This window comes from Manis javanica, chromosome 13 (assembly GCF_040802235.1).
Source record: "Manis javanica isolate MJ-LG chromosome 13, MJ_LKY, whole genome shotgun sequence".
Lineage (NCBI taxonomy): Eukaryota > Metazoa > Chordata > Mammalia > Pholidota > Manidae > Manis > Manis javanica.
The window spans coordinates 100383073-100399816 of NC_133168.1; the positions used below are offsets into that span (position 1 = coordinate 100383073).

The following is a 16744-nucleotide window of genomic DNA, read 5'->3' on the forward strand; positions in this document are numbered from 1 at the left end:
GATTGTGCCTGCCCTTGGGTGTTCACACCGGTGTTTCTCGCCCATGCTTGTCCCAACCCCCAGGGGACATGGCCCTGTCCGGAGATGTAGTGGGGGTGTCACCACTGGAGGTGGTCCTGACATCTACTGGGTGGAGGCCAGGGCCGCTGCTGAGGGTCCTGCAGTGCCCAGGATGGTCCCCACAGCAGAAGAACCCACCCAACATGTCAGTGCATCGGGTCTGCACCGGCCGTGGTGAGGAGCTGAGCTGTGTGCCGTTGTCAGAGGGCAGTGCTTGCTGCCTGGTGACTTTCCACTCTCTCAGGGACTTTATTCTGTCCTCAGTGCCATGTAGAAAGTGCCATTTACTTCTCTATCCCTCTGGTAGTCTGTGAGCTCTAGGGGAGGTAGGGGCTTGGATTCGCCAATGCAAGGTACTCCATATACGTTTGATGAATGAATGAATTTCACTCCCTACGACCCACTGCTCTATAATAGGGCTGGCAAAGTTTTTCTGTAAAGGGCCAGAGAGCCTGATCATTCAGTTTAGTCGTCATCATCATAAAGTTAAATGAATGTACGGACTGAAGGGCCTAGCTTGCAGGCAAACAGTACAAAACATTTAAAATACACTCCGCCTTGCCCACTTTACAGTTTGTGAAGCAGGCTGGCCTCCGGCTCACCCGACAGAGTAGCCACCAGATGGGAGTACCCCATCAGTCCCCATCTGCAGGTAGGAAGGGGAGGCTCAGTGGAGGAGGGGCCCCAGGAGGCCCCAGGCAGGTGTTCTGTCCCCCCACCCCCGCCCGGGGACTGTCCTCACACACCTGTCTATAAAGTTTTGCAGGTCAAAATAAATCTGTAACACTTGGGGTGGCTGGCTCCCCGCTGTGGGGACGCAGGGAGCTGGAAGGACCTGTCTGAGGCACTTGGACTTTGAGCGTTGGGAACAGGGTGAGTTGGCTGTCGGTGACAGTCTGAGCAAATATCAAAGGGAGGCAGCATTGCCCTTCCAGTGGTGGAAGTGTAAGGACACTACCTTGAGGTGTTTACCCCCAACACAGCGGCTGAGTTGTGCACACGTGCCCCAGGATACTCACAGCCCACCATCAGAAAAGCAGACAATTTGAAACAACACGCATGTCCATCCCCTGGTGACTGGATAAACAAGCCAGGAATGGTGTGAATAAATGCACAGGATATGGTCCAGTGAAGAGAGCCAGACATAAATTGTTTAAAATAATATAATTTTTTAAAGTACAGACATCTGCCGGGGTAAAGGAACAAACAGCCACATACCTGCCCCAGAAATGAACACCTGTTAGGATTTTGTTACACTTACTACAGATCTTTTTAAAAAGATTAATAGCTGGATTTCCCCCCCCACATCCATTTCCTCCCCCTCCCGCCTTATGGCAAACGCTGTGTCAAAAATGTGGACACTTTTCTGAATTTATTCCTAACGTAAATATATGCACACCCAGTACACAAAATACAGTTTTGGTTCCTTTCTTTTACTGTGGTACAATAAACAACAAAATATACCATCTTCACCATTTCTCAGAGCACAGCTCAGCGGCATGAAGCTCATTTGCATGTCACGCAGCCGTCCCCATCCCCCACCCCCCCCATCTCCAGAACTTTCCATCTTCCCAAGCGGAAGCTCTGTCCCCATGAAACACTCTCCATCCCCTCCCCCAGCCCCCGGGCCCACCGTCCACTTTCTGTCTCTGTGGATGGGGCTCCTCTGGGGACCTCCTGGGAGTGGGTCAGACAGGGTCTGTCCTGTGTCTGGCTTATGTCACTGAGCACCTTGTCCTCGAGGTCCATCCACGCTGTAGCTGGTGTCAGGATGTCGTTCCCCCCCTTTTTTTTTGAGAAGTGTATTTTTTAATTACTATAAATTTACACATCCTAGAGTCCGCTTTTCCATGTTTTCTTATTTATTTATTTGTTTGTTTGTTTTGGTATGGTGTGCAATTACTTGAACAACATTATGGTTACTAGACTCCCCCTGTTATCAAGACCCCCCACATACCCCATTATCCATGTTTTCTTTTAAATCTTATGCATTTACACATATGATTTTTACAGCATAGTCATTATGGGTATAATTGGCATCCTTTTTTTAATTTAAAATTATATCATAATTAACCCAAACATATATGGTCAATTAATATTCGATAAAGGGGCCATGGACATACAGTGGGGAAATGACAGTCTCTTCAACAAATGGTGTTGGCAAAACCGGACGCTACATGTAGGAGAATGAGACTGGATCACTGTCTAACCCCACACACAAAAGGAAAGTCAAAATGGGTCAAAGACCTGAATGTAAGTCATGAAACCATAGAACTCCTAGACAAAAATCTCTTGGACATAAACATGATTGACTTCTTCATGAACATCTCTCCCCAGGCAAGGGAAACAAAAGCAAAAATGAACAAGTGGGACTATATCAAGCTGAAAAGCTTCTGTACAGCAAAGGACATCGTCAACAGAACAAAAAGACATCCTACAGTATGGGAGAATATGTTCATAAATGACAGATCCGATAAGGGGTTGACATCCAAAATATATAAAGACCTCACGCACCTCAACAAACAAAAAGCAAATAATCCAATTAAAAAATGGGCAGAGGAGCTGAATTCTCCAAAGAATAAATTCAGATGGCCAACAGACACATGAGAAGATGCTCCACATCGCTAATCATCAGAGAAATGCAAATTAAAACCACAATGAGATATCACCTCACACCAGTAAGGATCCCCACCATCCAAAAGACAAACAACAACAAATGTTGGCGAGGCTGTGGAGAAAGGGGAACCCTCCTACGCTGGTGGTGGGAATGTAAATTAGTTCAGCCATTGTGGAAAGCCGTATGGAGGTTCCTCAAAATGCTCAAAATAGACTTAACATTTGACCCAGGAATTCCACTTCTAGGAATTTACCCTAAGGATGCAGCACTCCAGTTTGAAAAAGACAGATGCACCCCTATGTTTATCGCAGCACTATTTACAATAGCCAAGAAATGGAAGCAACCTAAGTGTCCACCAGTAGATGAATGGATAAAGATGTGGTGCATATACACAATGGAATATTACTCAGCCATAAGAAGAAAACAAATCCTACCATTTGCAACAACATGGATGGAGCTAGAGGGTGTTATGCTCAGTGAAATAAGCCAGGCGGAGAAAGACAAGTATAAAATGATTTCACTCATCTGTGGAGCATAAGAACAAAGGAAAAACTGAAGGAACAAAACAGCAGCAGAAATACAGGACCCAAAAGTGGACTGACAGTTACCAAAGGGAAAGAGACTGGGGAGAATGGGAGGGTAGGGAGGGATAAGGGCGGGGAAGAAGAAAGGGCGTATTATGATCAGCATGCATAATGTGGGGGGCGGGGGCACGGGGCGGGCTGTGCAACACAGAGGAGACAAGTAGTGATTCTACAGCATCTTACTACGCTGATGGACAGTGACTGTAATGGGGTTTGTGGGGGGGGACTTGGGGTAGGGGAGAGCCTAGTAAACATTATGTTCTTCATGTAATTGTAGATTAATGATAACAAAATTTTTTAAAAAGTCAAAAAAAAATTATAAACATTTTTCCTGTTGCTACATAATGTGCATGATTATCATGTTAATGACTGCATAATATTCTATGCAGTTGGTGAGCCATAATCCATTTAAACATGCCTCTATTGCTGTATATTCAGGTTGTTTCTGACACAAATAACACTGCAACAGTCATCTCTCTGATTATTAAATCACATTACTTTTGGAGACAGATTCATAGGAATGAAATTACTGAGTCAGGTCTATAAGCATTTTAGTAAATGATCAGATGTATTGCCAAACTGCTTTCCAAAGGATTCACACTGCCAGCAGAAATACATACTTGCATCAGTTAAATTACATCCTTTTCCAGAACTGGGCATTTTAATTTTTTTCTATGTTTTATAATTTAATAGTTATAAAATTCACTTTGCATCTTCTGTTGTTGATGCTGATGATCTAGGGTATTGGGAGAAAGAAAAAGCATTTCTTGAGATCCTACACTTGATACGTATGATGTCCTTCCTTTTAAAGGCTGAGTAGTATTCCACATGTGGACAGACCACGTTTGAGCACCTGTTTATCCATGGTGGGCACTTGAGTTTTTGCAATCTTTTGCCTGTTGTGAACATGGGTGTGCAAATATCCGTTCTTTCCCTTTTAACTTAAAAATTATATATAAATTATATACACAGAAAAAAATATGGCAACATGGACATTGCCTGGTAAAGCGGATACCTGGACATGGGGCAGGAGTCACAGGGACTTTATTCTGTCATTGGTGCCATGTCAGAAAGTGTCATTTACTTCTCTATCCCCCCAGTAGACTGTGAGCTCTCGGGGAGGTTGGGGCTGGGATCACCAATGTAAGGTACTCCGTGTATGTTTGATTAATGAATTTCACTCCCTGTGACCCACTGCTCTATAATGGAGCTGGCAAAGTTTTTCCATAAAGGGCCAGAAAGTAAATATTTTTGGTTTTCCCGGCAACAACTCACCTGTGCTGTTTGAGCCAGAAAGCATCAGAGTCCATATGTTAACAAGTGGTTGTAACCAAATACCAATTAAACTTTACCCACATGCAGACATGAGTATCGTATAGTTTCAGGTGTTTTGAAATAATCTTACTTTGATTTTTTTTCCAACCACTTAAAAATTTAAAAACCATTCTAGGTCACAAGTTGCACCAAAACGGCAGCAGAAGGGGCTGTGCAGGCTGATGTTTGCTGACTCTATAAATTTCAAATTTTGATCAAATGTGTCACCTTTCTGATCATAAAATAATATTTATAGACATGTATATACAGTAAATATATATGTCAGAAATATGTAAACATATATACAAATGTCTTTTAAGACGGTAGCCTGGAGTCAGGCACACCCCTGTCCGCCGCTCCCAGCTGACCGCTCCCCTCCTGGATTTCTCTTAGGGGCTGTGTAGGCAGCAGCTTCTAACAAGCCCCAGTCACCCCTACTTTTTGGTGCTCACAGTTTTGTGGGCTCCCTCCCCATGTGTATGTGGCTCCTAACGGATAGAATATGGCTAGGGTAAGGAACGCCCCTTCCATGATCAGACTGCAAGCGACTCTTGACATCTGTCTGCTAACAGACTCATATCTTGCTGGTTCTGTCTAGCAAGCTGTCATGTTGGGGGGGCCCACGTGGCCAGGAGCTGAGACCTTCCAACCAACAGCCCAAAGGAACTGGGTGCTGCCAACAACCAGCGAGTGAGCATTGAATCAGACCCTTCCCCAGCTGAGCCTTCAGATGAGACCCCAGCACTGGCTGGCACCTTGACTGCAACATTGTGAGACGCTGTGAAGCCGAGGACCCAGCTAAGTTGGATTCCTGACCCACAGAAATGGAGATACTTAACACATAACAAATGTGCGGTTTACGGTTTCCAGTGGCCACATTTGTGGTAAGTACAGCCTGCCTTCTCCTGCCTCAGGCAGGGCATTCCAGGGCATCACCTCAGTTGGATGACATTGAATAGGTGCCAGCTGTTTAAATGGGCAGCCCAACGGTGCTTGGATCCAGGCCTGCAAAATACCCACCACAGTGCCCAGGATGGCCGTTGGTGGTGGGGAAACCAGACACGACGGATTCAGATGAGGGGAAAAGCAGTGTTAACCCAGCCCAGGTGTCTGATCAGACATCTGCTTGTCCTGATGTCGACACGTCAGTGGTACCCAGTCCCAGCAGTTTCCTATTTCTCATGCTCAGAAAGTCAGGCATGGTTCACCTCTGCTGCCCTGGGGGGAAACAGGCCTCACTGCAGCCAGGGTAGCCCCTCAAGGTCGTCAGGCAGCATGAATTGATGACATGAGACCTTCCTGGAAGGTCTTATGAAATCGGTGCTGTCACACCCAGGCCTCATTAGGCCCCAGGGTGCACTCCGAATTTATCAAGCATTTTCTATGGGCCAGTCCTGTCAGATGGACCCGAGAGCCTCGAAGAAATACATTTGGTTAGTGAACTACCAAAGAGAGGTGCTTAGAGATAGAACAGCTTCTAACCGGGCCACACCGAGCCTGGGGGAATTCTGGGGTCCTCCCAGAGAAGGCGTGGGCTCAAACATGAAGCGGAAACAGAAGGCAACCGGGCCGGGAGAGAGGAGGGGGTGTCCAGGCACAGGGGGCGCGTGGGTACGCGGGAGCTCTGCAGGAGTGGGGTGGGGGCTGCGGGGAAGAGGCTGGAGCCTGGTCAGGGGTGTGAGCGGATGTCCAGAGATGGACATAAGAGGTGCAGGGCAGGAAACACACTCAAGAGCTGCCAGAAGGCTGCTGGGTTCAAATCCAGTGCCTTCAGCCTGTTTGGGCCTCAGTGTCCCCTGAGTTCCACGGGATGTGCAAGCACGTCAGAGAGTTCAGGACTCACGACGGGTGTCCCTCCATGTGATTAGGGGAAAGGGGAATCCCGTTTCAGAGCCTGGGAACCGAGACCCGGCTTGCCTCGGGTCACTCGGTCCCAGGAGGGCGGGCGAAGATGCAGCCGACCTTGAGGGGCTACCCTGCCTGCAGCGAGGGCCTCATGCGGTATGGGCAGACGGGGAACCTGGGGGCTCCCCGGGGAAACCCCTGCGGGCTCGCTGCTGCCGCCCGTGCCCACTGCCCGCTGCGCAGACCAGGCGCTGGACTCCGTGAGGAGGGGGCGGCGGCCGGGTTCCGGGACACCGTTCGGGCCGCCTTTCGCGCAGCGGCCGCTAGAGGCCGCTCGGAACGCCGCGCAGTCCGCAGGCGGGTCCGCCGCGCCTTCCCCCGTCCAGGCCCCGCCCCGGAGCGACCACGCCCCGCCCCGCGGTCGGCGCGACCACGCCCCTCCGCCCCCACCCCCGCACGGCCCCGCCCCCGGCCCACAAGGCCCCGCAGGCTCTGCAGGCCGCGCCGCCCGAGGACCCACGCGCCGTCCACCAGCAGCATGAACGCTCCCGCCCCGACCCCTATCTTTGCGCCAGGCGAGAACTGTAGCCCCGGGTGGCGTGCGGCGCCCGCGGCCTACGACGCAGCGGACACGCACCTGCAGATCCTGGGCAAGCCGGTCATGGAGCGCTGGGAGACCCCCTACATGCACGCGCTCGCAGCCGCCGCCGCCTCCAGAGGTAGCCCCCCGGCCGGTGCGCGCCGGCGCCGCTCTGTGCCCCCGTTTCCCCGCCTGGAAAAGGGGGCTGCCTGTGTGGGGAGCAACGGGGAGCCCACGGGGGTGCTGCAGGCACGGGGCTTGTGCACCGCAGGAGCCCGCCGGTACCGGGACCTCCTCTCCAGCGGTGATGAGGCCCCCGCCGCCCCTGCCCGAGGGTAGCTTACTGGACGCCAGGGAGGGCTGTCCCCGCCCCCTGGATAAGAATAGCCGGGGATCGCGGGAGGCCGGAGACAGCTGGGGCGGGGGCGGGGGCGGGACGGGCTCGCACCGCGGGTGTCCGAGCCGAGCCCGAGGGGTGCTCAGGCCCCAGGCTCCCCGTGTAAGGGCAGGACACCCAGTGTTCCTTCGTGCATAGGGCGTCTCTCCGCCTGAGGTACACTCGGGCCTCCCAGTGGTTCCTGGCCCGGTCCTCCCTGACCCCTCTCTGTGAACTCCAGGGTGGGAGGGCGGCAGGGGAGGGGACAGATACGCCGCCGCGCCAGCAGCGTGGGCCGGGGCTCAAAGTCCAGGGTCTGCCGTCCGCTGCCTCCCTGCCACTGGCCAGGGCCCGCGCTCTTCCCCACCAGGGCTGCTGTGTTGTGCCCCCCCTCAGCTCTGCCCCACTTGCCCTCGCCTCCTTGTGGCAAAGTTTGTGTGTGCCAAGGGCCGCCCCTGCCCTCCCTCTGGGCAGCCTCCCCAGTCTGGGCCTGGTGAATGCTGCCCAGGCGCTCTGTCTGCTCAGGGGGCCGGGTCCTGGAGGTGGGCTTTGGCATGGCCATCGCAGCCTCCAAGCTGCAGGAGGCCCCCATCGATGAACACTGGATCATCGAGTGCAATGACGGCGTCTTCCAGCGGCTCCAGGACTGGGCCCAGCGGCAGCCGCACAAGGTGCCCACCTCTGCCTGTGGGTCTCCATCAGCCCACTGCTTAGGGTGAAGGCCCTGCCCCCAGACAGTACTGAGCACCGAGGTGTCTGCAGAGATGGGAGAGGCGGCCTTCTCCCTGGGGAGCCCCTGGCCTCTCCCGAGCAGGTGGGAAGTCCTGGGACCCCTCTGATCCTCAGCCTTCTTTTTTTTCTTCCCTGCCCCCAGGTGGTTCCCTTGAAAGGCCTGTGGGAAGAGGTGGCACCTGCCCTGCCGGACGGTCACTTTGATGGTGAGGAGGCTCTGCCCGAAGGACCTTCTGAAGGGCATACTCTGTCATCTGGGGTGACAGAGCCTGGGGGGATACCAGCACATGGACAGGGCCTGGCACTCGGGGAGTCTGGGTGGGTGCCTAAAGGGGCAGCCAAACGGGAGGTGTGCAGAGGTGGAGGCAGCATGGCAGCCTCTGGGCACAGCCCTTGGGGTTCCTGGCTGCATGTGGCTCCCACCTTCCCACGCAGGGATCCTGTACGACACATACCCACTGTCCGAGGAGACCTGGCACACACACCAGTTCAACTTCATCAGGGTAGGGCCGGGTGCCATGCTGACTTGCCGGGACACGGGAGGTCTGCTGGTGACTGCCTCAGCCCAGCCCAGCCCCTCCCTCCTGACTGCTGTCCCCCTCCCAGGGCCATGCCTTCCGCCTGTTGAAGCCAGGGGGCGTTCTCACCTACTGCAACCTCACCTCCTGGGGGGAACTGATGAAGTCCAAGTACTCTGACCTCACCACCATGTTCGAGGTGTGGCAGCTGCAGGGGGCACCCTGGGGTTCCCCTCCCCACCCAGCCTGGGGGCATCCTTGGGCCTGGAGGCAGCTGGCATGGCCTCCCCCGACCTCGGGGTCATCTGGGTGGATTACGAGCCTCTACTTAAAATACTGAACAAGGTGCCTCCCCAGCTCCTGGACCTTCCATGGCTCCTAAGTGCCCTTGGGATATGGGGGTGCAGCCCAAGCTCCCACCCCGGCTGACAGGCCCACCTCTACCCAGTACATCTTTATTAGCTTAGCCATGCCAGTCTTGGCCCCTATGGGACGTGTAGTGGGCAGCCTGGTGATGTGACAGCCAGGGAGCTGTGGCCGTGTTTACACACCCGGAGTCCCGTGAAACTCAGGCTTCCTCGTTCTGCGGCCAACGGGCCTCTGGAGGGGACTGCTCGGCCCCTGGCTGGCCCCAGGGTTCTGGGCGTTTCTAGACACTGTCCCAGGAAGCGGGGGCACCAGGGCCCTGCAGGTGACCTGGCACCTCCTTCCCGCCAGGAGACGCAGGTGCCGGCCCTGCTGGAGGCGGGCTTCAGGCGAGAGAACATCCACACGCAGGAGATGGAGCTGGTCCCCCCGGCCGACTGCCGCTATTATGCCTTCCCTCGCGTGATCGCACCGCTGGTCACCAAGCACTGAGCCCTCCCCACTGCCACTCGGCACCTCTGCAACCAGCTGTGCGCTCAGGCCCCACCACAGCGACATGGGTAGGAGCAGGCTTTCCCGAGCCCCGGTGGACACAGCTACCTGACCCCGGGGCCCTGGGGATGAAATAAAGCTGCCGCAGGGCCGGCCAGTAGTGCCATCCAACTTTGTTTGTTCAGCCGCTTCCCCATCCCCAAGAAAGAAAAATAATCTATCAGATGTTCTCAGGAAAATGGCAGGTGCTGGTTTCTGAGCCTGCCCACGGCCACGCCCCCCACCCCCACGGTCCTTCCGCAAAGGCTGACAGGGCTGTCAAAGTCCCTCTCCTCTCTGGCACTGGCGATGCAGAGGCCACACCAGGTCAGGGCTGCAGACTGTGGCTGCCCCAAGGCCCAGATCCTCCGGCCACCAGGGAGGACCTCTGGTCCCACCCGGTCAGAGTGAACTATGAAGCAGTAACCCCTTTAACCTGGCGGGTCAGGCCCCCGGGGCCACTGGGGGAGTGCAGGTCACGTGGCCAGGCGCTGTGCATGAGGCCTGCGGCTCTTCACTCATCCAGTGCCTTGTCCTGAGCCCAGCGAACTGCCCGCCCCAGCGCCACCCACCGGGTTGTCAGGGCTGGCCAGCTACCTCTGCAGCCAGCACGTCCATGCGCAGGTGCAGGACAGAGAGGCCGGACCTGCTGGGACCGCGCCCTCCCACCTCCCCAGACCCTCTGCGCGCAACACGGGGCGGGTGGTGGGGGGGCGGGTATGAAGGTTTATTGACCGGCTCCCGGAGGCCAGGCAGCCCGCACTACCTGCGGTACCAGACCTGGAGCCTCTTCTCGCGCTTGATCTTCCTCTGCAGCTGCAGGATGCCGAAGAGCAGGGCCTCGGCCGTGGGCGGGCAGCCTGCGGGGCAGGGGGTGGGGGTTGTGTGCCTCGGTCTCCCTGTCCACAGGGATGGTGGTCCGGGCCTCCCCCTCGGGCGCTGGACTCTGTCTCTGGCTCTTCTGTTTTAACCACACTTCTGCTTTGGTTTTGTCCCTAGCAGGTGGAGCCCCATGAAACTAGTTTAGAGGTGACAGCCCCCCCACAGCTCAGTGTAACCCCGACACAGGCCTGGTCCAACGTCTGGTTGAATCCAAGGCCCTTCGGTCCAGGAGATGCTCGAGGGGCGGTGGAGGGACCGTCTGGGTGTTGGTGCCCCTGTGGACCCCACCGGCTCGTCCTCAGGGGAGGGAGCCACCTCAGGGGCGGGGTGGGCACAGGCTCCTCACGGGGGCTCACCTGGCACGTAGATGTCCACGGGCACGATGCGGTCACAGCCCCGCACGACCGAGTAGGAGTAGTGGTAGTAGCCCCCTCCGTTGGCACAGCTGGCGGGGAGGGGTGCTGTCAGGGCCGCGCTGCCTGCACCGCCCTCTCCCACCTTCCAGACACAGGAAAAGATGGGGCCCAAGGCCTATGTGGGTGCAGGTGGGGCAGAAGTGGACAGATGGGCCCTGAACATGGTGCCCAGGTGGACACCAGACACCGAAGGCCCCACAAAGCGTGAACCCTCTTCTGTGGAACGTCCACAGCAGGCAAACCCAGACAGAACGTGGGCTTGCGGGTGCTGGGGAGGGGCTGCCCCCCAGGGGCAGGGCTGCTCTCCGGGACAATGGGATGTTTGGGAATTAGCGGTGCTGGTTTCCCAGCACTGAACACCATGAAACCAGGAACCATACACCTCAGGAGGGTGGACCTCACGGCACCTGAATTCTACCTTAACAAAAACGTTAAGTGGCTGGACAGCTTAGAACGCTGCGGGGAAAGGCCTGTGTGACAGTGGCAGTGAGAAAGGAGGCGGCACATATGTTCCCAGAGCAGGGACACGGAAATCAGATGGGCTGCTGGGGGCGGGGGCGGGCAGCGGGAATGGGGCAGATGTGTCTCACTGTCCTCTGCGCACAGGGCGACCTCACTGAACATGCAGAGAGGCACAGATTAGGAAGAAGTGGGCCAGCGTGTCGCAGGTGTGTCTGTCACAGCACCAGCCGCCTGGTACTCACCTCCCCATGGACACAACATAGCGAGGCTCTGGCATCTGGTCATAGACCTGGAAGAGACAGCAGGGTGGGTCTGTGTGTGGCTCAAGCCAGCGCAGGGAGGCGTGTGGCAGGGCCAGGGCCGGGCCTACCTTGCGGAGTGCGGGGGCCATCTTGTTCGTCAGCGTCCCAGCCACGATCATCACGTCCGCCTGGCGCGGGCTGGCCCGGAAGACCACACCGAAGCGGTCCATGTCGTAGCGGGGTGCCGCCATGTGCATCATCTCCACGGCGCAGCAGGCCAGGCCAAAAGTCATGGGCCACAGGGAGCTCTGCGGGGGCCAAGGTGGTCAGCCCGTGGGTGACTGGCCCGCCACGCTTAAGGAAACGGGGTGATTCACATAGAAAAACCTGATTTCTAGCCTTTCTTAACAATACATCAGCCACGTCCCCCAGAGCAATCATGTGGCCCCCAGGCCCCAAAAGGCTACCAGAAAGGAAGGTGAAGTGTGTGAGGCCTACAGGTCAACACTTGCCTGCAGCCAGGCTACCAAAAAAGGAAGAAAAGCTAAAATACTAGGTGAAATTAGTTGTAACAATAGTTCACGTGACCTGGTAAATTTTAAGCCCCATCCTCCTGCGCACGTCCCACTGGCAGCCACATGTGGCACACTCAGCCCTCACTAGGGTCCTGTCCCCAGTGCTTCCTTGTGTCCAAGGACTTCAAGTGCCAATTCCCCCAGGAAGCCCTCCTAGATGCCCACAGCCACCCTCTGTCTGGTGCCTGATTTCCCCACAGCTGAGCTCCTCTTCCAGAGCTTTCTCTGCCATGTCTAGTCTGGGACCCAGAAGTGGCCCCCAGCATCCCACTGCGGTGCCGATGCGGGTACAGTGGGTAAGGGCTGCTCAGCACACAGGGCCACCTGACCGCTGCCATGTTGGCCGACCCTGCCAGCGTCTCTGGGTTGTGTATGCATGTCAGACACCCCCATCTGGAGCTGCCAGCCCTGGCTGGCCTTCACTGCAGTGTGTTTGGCAGAAGGCAGACACAGCAGCACACGTCCGTGGGAGACCGCGGACTGCAGCCGGGCCTGGCCCAGCACCCCGCGGGCACTGAAAGAAGCCACTGTGCCACGACAAAGGACACATATCCAGTGGGCTACACGGACACGCGCATGGTCAGAGATGACACAACGCACCAACTGTCACTGGGTGACGCTGGGGACGGGGATGGTTTTGGATTTTTGCTAGAAAGGGGCTGTTACCAGTACATTGCTTTTCAAGTTAAGAAAAATTATGTTAAAAGACGAAAAAGAGAACGGGAAAAGCTGAGGGGACATCAGGGCCAGGAGCAGACAGGGTGGGACGTGCACCCTGAGACAGTCTCAAGCCCCGGGCCGGCGTGCATGTGTGTGTGTGCACATCACCCATGTGGGCACGCAGGGGGAGGCCCCAGGGACGGGAGGGGTGGGGGGCTCACCCGGCGGGCCCAGTTGATGAGGTCGTCCAGCTTGGCCACCACATACTCGCCCCGACTGCTGGGAAGTGCGCTGGGTTTGGGGACCACAGCTCCGGCCGTGGACACAGCAGGTTTGGTGCTGGGCACAGGACATGGGGCAGGGGAGGCGTTAGCCGGGTGTGGCTCTCCCCAAGCCCACCCCTGGGTCCGGCCACAGTGGCCTCTCAGAGGACAGGACAAAGCTGCAGTCACAGCCTGGGCCTGGGCGGGACCTGCCTGCTGCACGAAGGAACGGAAGGTGGCCTGCCTGGCAGTGGCCCCACCAGGCCCGTCCTCTCGGGGACTCGGTTCCCTCTCTGGAGCATGGCAGGCTGACTCACGCTATGGCGGGAACCCCTCTCGCTTGGGGACGTGCAGCCATTGGCCGGACACCAGGGGGGTACTGGGCAGACCTCTGAGAGCCACTCCATCCTGCCAGGTGCCGGGAGGGCCTGGAGTCACCCCAGGCCTCTGCGGGGACAAGGGGGCTCTGGGGTGTGCTGGCTCCCAGGAGGGCGGCCTCACCTGCTAGGACCATCAGTGGCCACGCTCAGATGGACATCTCTGACCTGCAGAGCCGCAACCACGCCAGAGCTGTGGGCACAGAGTGCATGTGAAGAGGAGCCCCAAGGGGCCGTGATGGGGCTGCCCTGGGGGCAGGGAGGGTGGGACTACAGCCGAACGCGGCCCTCTGCCTGGTCTGACACATCATCCACCTCTGTGCTGCCTGCTGCTGGCCTCCAAAGGCAGAGGTGCGGGGTCTGGACACACTGAAGACGTGCTTCCCGCCCCTCCACAGGGTCTGTGACCCCCGTCCCGTATTCCCTTTGATCCGCAGTGAATGTGTAGTTCATTTCTAGGAAGAAGCCCTCATCAACCCCAGGCAAAGTCAGCCCCGGCCTGTGGCGTCCTCGAAGCCCCCCAACTCCCCTCCATCCGGAAGACTCTCCCCTTAGATCTGCCATGTCCCTGGTCCCAGCGTGCTGGGGGCTTGGTTCCCGCTCTGTCCTCGCAGAGGGTCTGGCGGCCACCTGCCTTCCTGTCCCTGTGCGGGGCTGCCCTCTGAGCCAGGGCACCAAGTGCCTTCCTGCGGCAGGTAACGCGGGAGCTCTGAGGACACGAGGGCAGGTGCATGTAGGCGCCGCCACCACGGACTGTCCCCACCGAGGGCCCCAGCGTCACCGGCTGGAGTGTACACTGCTGTCCCCGGTGTGGCCTCTGACTTGCGCTGGGACCCTGAGCAGGCCGCCCCGTCTGATGCTGCTGAGGGCCCCTCCCCGCACAAAGGCACTCTGAAACCTCCCGTCTGAGCCCCCCAACCCCCCAGCCAGGGCAGGTGGTCAGGGTCAGAGAGGCAGGTACTCACCGCAGGGCAAGGACCGGGCGGAGCAGGCCAGGAGCTGCAGGGGGAAGTGCAGGGTGGGGGCAGTGAGTTGCGGGCACCCTCACAGGCCACGCGTGCACTCGGGCCTCTGCGTCCGACCGCAGGGTCCGGCCTCCACCTGTTTGCCCATCATGCCCACACCGGGCTCACCTTCCCTCCCCCACTCAGTCTCTGTCAAGGTCACGTAATAAAAGGCTGGCAAAGAGGGCTCTTTCAGAACACAAACCAAACTGCCCCTTCCCTGCCTCGAGGGATCCCTGCCTCGAATCCCTCGGCCCAGGGACAAAAAGCCAAACTCCCTGCAGGGCACCTTCCCCTTCTTCCTGCGCGTCGGTGCCGCTCCTGCCTCAGGGCCTTTGCACTAGAGCCCCCTGCCCGCTTGTGCAGGACCTTCTCACGGGGCAGGTGTCAGCTCGGACGCCCCGGGACACGCGGGCCCCAGGCCCCCTCGCCCCGTCTCCTGCCCTACCTCCATGCCCACACTTGTGTGGTGCCCGCCTCCCCCCCAGGGTGTGTCCTCAGCCTGGGCGGTGCCTGACAGGTGTGCGCCGGGTCACGGGCGCCAGCGACGCTCCAGGCCCTGGGGGCTCTGGGGTTTCGGACGCTGGGCCGGGAAGACGGGCTGACTGCCCGCTCGGCCCGCCTTCGGTGCAAACCGCTCCTCTCCGAGCCTCGGTCCCCCCACCTGAGAATGCGGGGCTCTGGGTCCGGCTCCGAGCGCAGTGCATACCCCTCGCTTCTGCACCCACCGCTCTCGGCCAGAGGCCGCTGGACGGCGACGAGCTAAGAGCCCCGCGACCCAGCACGGGAAGGAAACCGCCTCGTTGCTGCACCGACCATTTTCTTACTGCAGATCGGCTTTCCCTGCAAATCCGAGCGTAGCCAACAACGCCCCGACCCCGCCGCCCCGGGCAGCTCACCCGCCAGCGCCGCCATCTTGCCCTCGGCCTTCAGACAACCTCCCGGGTCCTTCCGCTTTGGCGCTCCGGGTGCCCGGGGGCCTTCGACCAAAGCGGCTCGGCTGGTGCGCGGAAACCGGAACCCGGTCTCGGGACGTTCCGCAGCCGTGGCCACGTCCCCGCCGCGCGCCCCCGGACGCCCCACACGGAACAGAGGGACAAGGGGGTGCGCGGGGGCCGGCTCGCAAAAGCAGGGATCAGGTGTCCACTTTCTCCCCCCCCAGGAAGGCAAAAGTCTAAAGCGCGTCCCTGGGTGGGCTCGAACCACCAACCTTTCGGTTAACAGCCGAACGCGCTAACCGATTGCGCCACAGAGACGATGCTGTGGCAGGTTCCGGGCATGACCCTACGAGGCATGCGCGGCCGGTGAGTGCGGGGCGAGCTGCGCCTGCGCGCGGGCGGCACGGCGCGGGGCGGAGTCGGGGTGAGAGCGGCCTTTGCCGCGCGGCCGAAATAGCTCAGTTGGGAGAGCGTTAGACTGAAGATCTAAAGGTCCCTGGTTCGATCCCGGGTTTCGGCACGTGTTTTGGCACCCCGGCGAGCTTCCGACTGTTCTCAGTAATTCCTTCCCTAAACACGTCGCCTTGTTCAGTTTTGACAATCAGCTGGGTATCGCTTCTGCTCTTCCACAGGTGGGGAAACTGAGCCTCGTCACCCAATGCACGTGATCGCCAGCGCTGGCTCCCGGCGCGTATCAGTCCCCGCTCTGCGCTGGGGTTCGCGCTCTGCCCCAGGGTCCCCGTCCTCCGGGAGCTCGAGGTCCCTGGGGAAGGAGGGCCGGGGCCGGGCTGGGGACGTGTTCACTCAGGCCGTGCCGCCGCCCAGGAGGAGGGAGCGGCGGCGGGAAAGGGCGGGCCTGATAGGAAGGGGAGGTGAGATGGGCAGGGAGGGAAGAGCCCGGCCCAGGAGCTGGGGCCTCAGGGGACAGAACTGGGTGGGCCGAGCGTCAGTGAGAGAGCAGGGGGTGGATGAGGGGAGGGGTGCGGGCACAGGTCCCCAGGCATTGCGGCTGGGAATCGGGCGAGAGGGGTTCTGCACCCCTGTGCTTTTGAGACGCTTGCCCTGGGTGTGGGCCACCCTTCACTTGTGTTTGAGGTGCCCCCGCAGGGGTGCAAACTGCCCACCCCAGAACTGGGGAGTGTCCACATGTGCTACTCCGTTAGGGTCCTGGCACCCCTGGAAGAGCGTCAGGGTCTGGGCCTGGATGGGATGGTGTGCTGGGAGGGTGGGAGCCCATGGAGAGGCTGTTACTGCCGCAGGGGTAACGCCAGTGTAGGGCTCCCAGGCTCAGAGGCCAGGGGTAAGCTGGGCCAAGGGGTGCGGTCGCTATAGAGAATGGCGGGGTGCAGGAGAGCAGGGGCGGGCCGGTGGGTGGGCAGCCAGTCGTGCCCTAGCCTGCGCT

At 58.4% G+C, this 16744-nt stretch overlaps 2 protein-coding genes and 2 non-coding genes across 7 annotated transcripts; 2 read left to right on the top strand and 2 right to left on the bottom strand.

Moving 5' to 3' along the window:
* Window positions 1-6877: 6877 nt before the first annotated feature.
* GAMT (guanidinoacetate N-methyltransferase) lies at window positions 6878-9656 on the top strand. Of its 2 annotated transcripts, XM_037018418.2 has the most exons (6): window positions 6882-7139; window positions 7902-8047; window positions 8251-8314; window positions 8544-8611; window positions 8715-8825; window positions 9344-9656. In XM_037018418.2, the coding sequence occupies exons 1-6, from the start codon at window positions 6959-6961 to the stop codon at window positions 9482-9484; spliced, it is 711 nt and encodes a 236-aa protein (XP_036874313.2). In that variant the 5' UTR covers window positions 6882-6958; the 3' UTR covers window positions 9485-9656. The 2 variants fall into 2 exon arrangements, with proteins under 2 accessions (XP_036874314.2, XP_036874313.2); XM_037018419.2 differs by lacking the exons at window positions 8544-8611; window positions 8715-8825 and having other exon boundaries at window positions 6878-7139.
* Window positions 9657-10229: 573 nt separating this feature from the next.
* Window positions 10230-15664, bottom strand: NDUFS7 (NADH:ubiquinone oxidoreductase core subunit S7). 3 transcript variants are annotated; one of them, XM_037018417.2, is made up of 8 exons: window positions 15232-15664; window positions 14366-14399; window positions 13525-13593; window positions 12982-13099; window positions 11654-11833; window positions 11526-11572; window positions 10762-10850; window positions 10230-10383 (listed from the first exon to the last, which is right to left on the bottom strand). In XM_037018417.2, exons 1-8 carry the CDS (start codon window positions 15317-15319, stop codon window positions 10286-10288), a joined length of 723 nt encoding a protein of 240 aa, XP_036874312.2. In that variant the 5' UTR covers window positions 15320-15664; the 3' UTR covers window positions 10230-10285. The 3 variants fall into 3 exon arrangements, with proteins under 3 accessions (XP_036874312.2, XP_017519711.3, XP_017519710.3); XM_017664222.3 differs by having other exon boundaries at window positions 15304-15651; XM_017664221.3 differs by lacking the exon at window positions 15232-15664 and adding an exon at window positions 15069-15211.
* On the bottom strand, window positions 15587-15660 carry TRNAN-GUU (transfer RNA asparagine (anticodon GUU)). Its single transcript has one exon. It is a non-coding gene; the product is annotated as a tRNA-Asn (tRNA).
* Window positions 15665-15789: 125 nt separating the features above from the next.
* Window positions 15790-15862, top strand: TRNAF-GAA (transfer RNA phenylalanine (anticodon GAA)). The gene has a single exon. It is a non-coding gene; the product is annotated as a tRNA-Phe (tRNA).
* Window positions 15863-16744: the final 882 nt, after the last annotated feature.

Coding starts and splice junctions, on each gene's coding strand:
- GAMT (XM_037018418.2), top strand. CDS start 6,959: ATGAACGCTCCCGCCCCGACCCCTATCTTTGCGCCAGGCGAGAACTGT. Junction 7,140..7,901: donor AGCCGCCGCCGCCTCCAGAG/GTAGCCCCCCGG, acceptor CTGTCTGCTCAG/GGGGCCGGGTCCTGGAGGTG. Junction 8,826..9,343: donor ACCTCACCACCATGTTCGAG/GTGTGGCAGCTG, acceptor CCTTCCCGCCAG/GAGACGCAGGTGCCGGCCCT.
- NDUFS7 (XM_037018417.2), bottom strand. CDS start 15,319: ATGGCGGCGCTGGCGGGTGAGCTGCCCGGGGCGGCGGGGTCGGGGCGT. Junction 14,400..15,231: donor GCAGGGAAAGCCGATCTGCA/GTAAGAAAATGG, acceptor TTCCCCCTGCAG/CTCCTGGCCTGCTCCGCCCG. Junction 10,384..10,761: donor CGTGGACATCTACGTGCCAG/GTGAGCCCCCGT, acceptor CCTGCCCCGCAG/GCTGCCCGCCCACGGCCGAG.